This window comes from Alligator sinensis, unplaced genomic scaffold (genome assembly GCF_000455745.1).
Source record: "Alligator sinensis unplaced genomic scaffold, ASM45574v1 scaffold839_1, whole genome shotgun sequence".
Lineage (NCBI taxonomy): Eukaryota > Metazoa > Chordata > Crocodylia > Alligatoridae > Alligator > Alligator sinensis.
In genome coordinates, this window is record NW_005841885.1 from 1,905,850 (window position 1) to 1,912,928 (window position 7,079).

The window sequence follows — 7,079 nt, forward strand, 5'->3', positions numbered from 1 at the left end:
CACCCATGCAAAATAATTTATCTCCATCCACATCAGATGTTTCCCATGGTTTTTTTTTTTAACTGGTATCATGCCCTTCCCTTTGTGTTTGCACAGGCTTCTCGTTAGCTCTTTCTATATTCTCCTGTTGAGTGTTTCCTCCTTTGCCACGCTGTTCCTGTTCTCTGAACTTGCTCCATTTTGTCAGTGCTTGGGAACCAACCTGAGTTGTTTCACGACGGACCGCCAGCTCCTTCCCCTTTGACACAGTGACCTTGCTGGATCTTTGCCCCTTCACTATTCTCTCTTTTCGGGTGTTACTAGGAAACAGGTTGCAAGTAACAGTAGCACGAGATGAAGCGGATTCTCTCCTCCCTTCCTCATTCTTCCTCCTCTCTTGTCTCCCTCGATAGATTTTAGCTGCTTTAGAGAAGGACGAACAGGCACGGAGGCAACGGCTGAGGAGTAAGCTGGAGCAGGCAATTGACACAATGGCCCTAAGCAGCTGAAAAGGCCGAGGCAGCCCTGATGACTTCCCGAGCAGTGCAGACTACAGGAGAGGGCCAGCCAGCGGCAGCAGCAGCAGCAGCATACTTTGGGTCCAGCGCCAAACGGACATGCGGAGCCTGCCGCGTCTCGAGACACTTACCATAAACCAACCAGGCCACCTACCACCGTACCAACCACAATCCAACCCGAATGACCCAGAGACCTTTCTAAAGGAGCAATGTAGGGAGCAGTGCGATGGAGCCAAGACCCACACGGTGCGGCGGCGCCCCCCAGCGGAGCTGCTCCTCCCGTGAGCACGCTCCAGACCGAAAGGCTGGAGGCTCGGGGCAGCCACGCTAACTTCTAGGACAATGTTTTTATGTTCTTGTTTTGAGTGGCAGGAGGGTGGGTGGGCTTTGGGTTTTACTGTACTTGACTTGCTTCCCTTCCACCACCCCCGCTCTTTACCCAGTCCCTTCCCTCTCCTCTCTTTCTCTGTCTCTCTCTCTCTGTCTCTCTCTCTCTCTCTCTTTCTCTCTGGCCTTCCGCCATTAGTGTTAACTGCTATATTTGCACAATTTACACAAGATAGACAACATTTTTAATTTAAAAAAAGAAAGTATAACAAAAAAGGGGGGGGGTGGGGAGGCTGGGACTGGGGAAGGTCTGGGGCAGAAAGGTTCTAAATTTTGCAACAAACTAACAAAACAACAACAAAAAAAAAGCTTTTGGAAAAAAAGAAAAGAAATCCAAGGGCCGATACAGGGAGGTTCGGGGTGGAGGATGGGAGACCAGGAAGTGGGAGCAGCCCCATGAGCTTTGATATTTCATAAGATTTTGTCCTGTGCCATGTTTTATTTGAATGTTGTTTAGTGCAAGGAAAAAAAAGAAACAAAAAAACCAAACAAAAAAAAAATTTACCGTTTTGTTAGCTGGATAGATGCTCTAATTTAAATGCTGCTTAAATGGTGACTGAGGTAACTATCCGAGATGAGAGAGACCAGAATGGAGGGGCACCCCGGCCTGTTTCCCTAGAAAGTGTGCTGTTGCAGGGGGTTTCAGAGGGAGGAGTAGCATGGTGTCAGTGTCCTCCTCATTTCCTTTCTTCACGTTGCTGTTTCTGTCTGGGGTGGGAAGAAGCCAATTTATCCTGAGAGCTCTGTCCAGCTGAGCTGTTTCCCCATCGGGAGCTTGTACTCCGTCTTTCCCTGTGAAAGAAGAGGGTCCCATCTGCATTCTCCACCCCAAAGGAAGCCCTCAGCAGACCTACTGGGCCAGCAGCCATTGCCAATGCACCTTTCATCTGTGCCTCTCCAGTGCTCCGGCTCCAGGTCAAGGAGGTTAATGCTTTGGAAGATAGAGGTCATGGGCTGCCCAGGTGGACAGGGAGCAAAGGTCTTTCAAAAGCCAGGGCAAAGGGAGAGTCAGGAAGGGTTTTGTTCATCTCGGCCATGTTTTCCTCCTTTGAGAAGGTTCACTCCTTACGTCCCTCTTACGTTCCTGGGGTGCTGAATATCTCGACAGAGCCTGCCGATCCCACCTTCCTCTAGAGCAGCCTTCGTGAAGCTACGGTAAAGCTTCTGACTCGCACTTCAGCCTCTGCGCTCGGAGAGCTCTCCCAGCACCATCCTGCCAGCTCCCCCTTTCAGAGCGGTGAGAGGCATTAGTCAAATACACTTGCTCTTTAACAAGGAGCAAGATCTGAGGCACGAGGAGCTGTCATCCTGCTGCTCTGCCGATAACGAAGCCTTAACCTGCTGCAGCCTCATAGTCCAATTAGAAGCAGTTTTGACAGGAGCAACATCAACGGATTTGTTTCAGGTTAGGTCAAACAGATCCCAGGCATGGAAAGGGGGGTGGAGAAGCCTGGAATTTTGACTGAGTGGTAAAAGCCTTTTCTTCCCCCCCCCTTCCCCGTCATCTTTTTTGTGCTGACTTAAGGGAAGGGCTCAGGTCCCCAAGGGAAAAGTTTAGATCATTATTTCCTTGCAGAAGTCTTTAAAAGGCCTGCAGTGCCAAATAATGCTGTACTTTCTATCTGCGTGAGCTCCAGAGCAGCTCCCTGGGGTAGAGGAGGGGATGCTGTCACGAGCAGTGAGCATGAAAACCAAATTCAGGGCAAACAGGGAAGGGTGTCTCCTTAGAGGTCCTGACCTGGTTTCCCTGAATTCTAGGCCATTTCTGATCCCAGCTGCTCGGGATCTGTTGGCACAAAAGGCCGTAGAGGCTTCTGTAGACTAAGCAGGTAGATGTACTTCCCCAAGTATCAATTTAACTAAATGGGGGGCAGACTGGCCTGCCTCTCTCTCTAATCCTTTCCCCTAGGCCTAGGAACAGATGGTTAGGAAGGGGTGTGGTTGGGTGGAGGATGATTGTTATATCTGTGTTCACTGCTTACCCAGAGGCGGTGGGAGTTTTTCCAGCCGAGCGCTCAGAGGCACTGGTGATGGGTATTATAGAAAGACCTTCCAGTAAAGGATCAGGAGGCGGCATGAAAGGGGGAGGTAGGAGGGACTGCGAAGTTTCTGCAGTGGCTTCTATGATGCTTCTGAATAATCTTGCTCTGTATGTTGGTGGTTTACGCAGCTCCTATCTCCTTTGTATGTATGCAGTATATACCCTAACCCTACTTGTTCTCTGCCTCACGGGAATCACTGCAACACAGTTGGAAATAGCTCAGGTGCTCGTCAGGGCTGATTCTCGGCACCCTTAATGAGAAAGGAGTGTCTTAGCCAGCATCTGCAAGTATCCCCCAGCCTTTGGTAGCTAGCCAGCTGAGAACGAGGTGCAGAGGCAAAATCTTCCCAGGTAGACTCCCCCAGGCACCCTGTGGAGCCAGACCCAGCCAGGGATGACTCACTTCCCAGACCTTACCTTTCTCCTCCTTTCTCATTCTTCCTTCCTCTCTCGCACCGTGTCCCTCCCTCCCTTCCCCTTCCGTTCTGTCTTTCGGGGAGATCTCTGCCTTCTCTCATTTCACAGCAAACCCAGGCCTCCGTCTCCTGGAAGCCTCCACTTGAAACGTCCAAGCCTCTGTATCAAGAAACGTACGCACCGGGGCGCAGCCCAGGTTCGGAGCAGGTGACCGCAACCTTCCACAAACTATGAAATGGTTTTTCTTTTCCGTACCAAGAATCTGTTTTTGCAGCCTGGGCTGAGAATGGAGCCAAACTACGCCAGAGATGGGCTACTGCAAAAAGACAAAATATCAGCCCAGTTTCTATCTGTTCCCTTAGATCATGAGTGTGGGGGGTGGGGGAATAATGAAGATTTTAATTAAAGAAAAGTGTGTATATATATATATGTGGTTACAATCTAATTGTTGTGCCCCAGTGGGGTGCTGTATAGTTAACTGAAGGAGAATCAAACCAATATAAATATGACATGGATTTACACAGCCAGTGGAAAATACCAAATGGTCTGGAAAAAATTTCCAAGCATTTCTCACCAAGCAGAACAATCTTTTGAAGTCTGCACATCTCTAATTATGTTGTAATTCTGTTTTTTCTTTTTTTTTTTTAATTAAAGAGGAGAAGCAGCTGATGATTTAAGGAGAAAAAACAAAAGCAACAAAATAATAGTAATAAAAAAAAAAAACCCAAACTTACAAATCCTGAGCTGTCTCCAGAGTTGTGGGACCCGTGAGCTGTTGCATGACTGTGCTAGATTTTAGTCTGAGTTGATCTTTTTAAGAAATAAAAAACGAGCAAAAAAAAAAAAAGGAAAAAAAGAAACCCTGCAAGTGTTGAATACTAGAGGTTTGTTTAGACCTGGTTTGTTTGGTTTTTGTTTTTTAATTTTGGAATTAATTTGTCACTTTCTTGTCAGAAAACAATAGATTTGACTTCAGTGGTTTACTTCTTACAAAATGGTACTCAAAGAGCCTTAAAGGACAGCTATGTGTCAGCAGGCCCCAAAACAGTGGTTACTGCTCTCTCACTTGCTCTCTGGGGATCCTCTTTAGCTATAGCAGAGGGAAGAAATCTGCCGGTGGAGCTGTATCATGGGCCGTGCAATGTTCCCCCAGGGGGTACTTCAGATAATTGAAAGCCAGATCCTCAGCGAGTTGGAAACAGTGACTCTGTGCTGACTACCACGGCACTGAGGACCTGATATTTAACATCTAGGATGTTTTGAAAAGAGATTCAGGGACCACATTGACCTAATATTTTTCCTTTTCTCCATCCTGTTTGGTTGAGCCCGGATTGTCGGCACGTTCAAAGACAGTTCAGCCAACCTCACTAGGGGTTTCTACCCACCGCTCTGGCACACGGTCAGTACTGATCCATCTGATGAAAGGGGCACTTCTTGCGGAGAGGTTGCTTTATCATCTTTTTCCCACACAGTGACTCAAATCAGTAGTCGGTTGTAGAAGGAATGTCTAAAAACAACTGGTCTTGCACTGGTCGCCCTTGAAGGATGTTCAGAAAGCAGAAGGGTTCACTTCGTGGGTTTCCACAGGCTCCAGTCTTGTGTCAGCCTCTGCTGTGTCCTTCAGGAGGAGATTTTGGGCCCCAGCTGCTGCTCCCAGGAGAAAAAGGCCTCCACACGTGTCCAAAGGCAGTTCCTTTACCCTGAAGAGTGCTGGGGTGCAATGGCAGAAATGCTACCCCAAGAAAAAAATCCCTGTTCATACCCTCTCTCCAGTTCCCAGAGGGAGGGGCTGGTTTCAAAGGGCTAAGGGCATACTGGATCCATAGTGTGTGTACTCACACTTCTGGTATGTGTGAGGGGCTAGTTGGAAAAGCTGCTGCTCACTTGTGTGCTCAGGGTAGGTGCCCAGACGTACATATTTCCCTGTGCAAATCTGTACACTTGTGTCATGGCAAACCAGGCCCCGAAGCTTTGTGAGGGCACTTTCTAGGCTATAACCGGGTTGCTCGTGTTCTTTGGTGGGGCAGAAAGCATGCGAATCTCCATGCTCTGAGCCAGCTTCAAATTCACCCTATGCAGGGGGTGCCCTGGGCCTGGATTTTGCTTCAGCTGCTGTAGAGAGGGGCAGAGGAGGTGGGACAGCAGTAAAACCTAGATTTCAATCTGGAAGTTCAGGTCCAGGCCTCTCTTGGAAAAGGAGGGACTCTGGAAAAGAGCTGGGATAGAGGGAGGGGAAGCTGAGTGAGAAGCTTGCTGTGTTCTTGTTGCATAGCAGTGCGTTAACCTACCCATGTATTTTGCCATGCCCGTTTCTCCTAAGCACAAAATAGTGCAGGTAGGAGCCTTTCTCCTTTCCTGTTGGCCTGTCTGAATTGGACATCTTCCCCATACCCTTATGCATGACTTGAATTAGTGACACTGATAAACTGGGCAGGAAGAATAACCAGCTGGCAAGGAAAGGAGATGGGGCTCTTCGGTGTGGGATTGACATAGTAGGGAGGAAACAATCTGATGTTTAACATGGAGATGGTGTGGATCCAGGATTTCCCAAAAGGGGGTATGGAAGCAGCAACCTGCACTGCAGGGTGGTTGCACCCCCTGCTCCCAGCCTCCGCCCCCACCAGAGCGGGTAGACCGTGCCATGGGAGCCCCAGGGACTTTGAGCAGGAAAGGGAAGGAAGTGGGTATTTTTACTTGATTTGGGGACTTTACAGAGGCATACACCTCTCCCTTCCTTGTGTCCCCGCAACTCCCTTGCCTGCCACTGCTGCTTTCTTCACTGTTCGGAGGCTGGGCACAGCTGGGGAGGGGTCACAGGCCACTGTGTGGTGGGAGAGTTGTTCCCCCCACCCTGCCTAGTCTCCTAGGAGCAGGCAGGGGAAGGGGAGCCCCCCCATATCCCCAGCTGCTGTCCCTTCTGCAGCTGAGCCCAGCCCCCTCCACGGGCAGGAAGGGCTGTGGTGCTTCCCAACCCCCCCAGTAGGGAAAGCAGCAGGCTGGAGAGAGGGGAAAGATGAGAGGAGGGCTGTGCCTCTGAGCAGGAAGGGAGAGGGGATTTTTACCTGCTTTAGGGACTTCAGAAAGTGCCCAGAGGCTTCTGTGGGGCAGTCCAATCCAAAGGGGTGCATTCATGCCACTGCAACCCCTCTGGATCTGCCCCTGCACAGAGTGACATATCTATTGATGGTTGGACTCTCATAAACACCTTGTCTGCTTTCTGTCACTGCATGAGCAGGTGTCACCCTCTCAGCCCCAGCACTGATGGGACATGTCAGGATTCCTCATCGAGTATCATGCCAGGCCCAGAAACAGGTGCAGTGCCCAGCGCAGGGAAGTCTCTTCCTTCTTCCCCTCCTCACTCTTCTCCTGTGGCATTTCTGGCAGGAGCTTGCAGATTCTTGTAATTTTTTTCCACCAAAGGCTCGCAGCCCGTGGCTGCCAGCAGGTCCATTACAGTCTGCTTACTGCTGTTCCCAGCTGCCGGGGGTGCTGAACGGTGTCTCCATGCCTGGGTACTTGTTTGAATACTCTCCGTTGACTCCCGAGTTTTCTGGTGCTACTCTTAACCGTTCGTGTCTAACGCCAAAGGTGCTTCATCATGCTCAGGCTTCTGCCTGGCACCTCAACCCTTTCTTCTGGCCTTCAAAACTGAGCCACAGTCAATGCAGGGTCTGGGGGACAGCGGCAATGAGGCAGAGATCTACTGACTTGGTGAATGGATCTTTGTTCTCATCCTG

At 49.8% G+C, this 7,079-nt stretch overlaps 1 protein-coding gene across 1 annotated transcript in view; it reads left to right on the forward strand.

The window, feature by feature from the left end:
- Window positions 1-1,360, forward strand: part of PLXNA1 (plexin A1) — a 232,602-nt gene extending 231,242 nt beyond the window's left edge. Inside the window, 1 exon segment of the mRNA XM_006017778.3 lies at window positions 393-1,360. Coding sequence (XP_006017840.1) covers window positions 393-488 — 96 coding nt within the window. The 3' untranslated portion in view covers window positions 489-1,360.
- The last annotated feature ends 5,719 nt before the right edge of the window (window positions 1,361-7,079 follow it).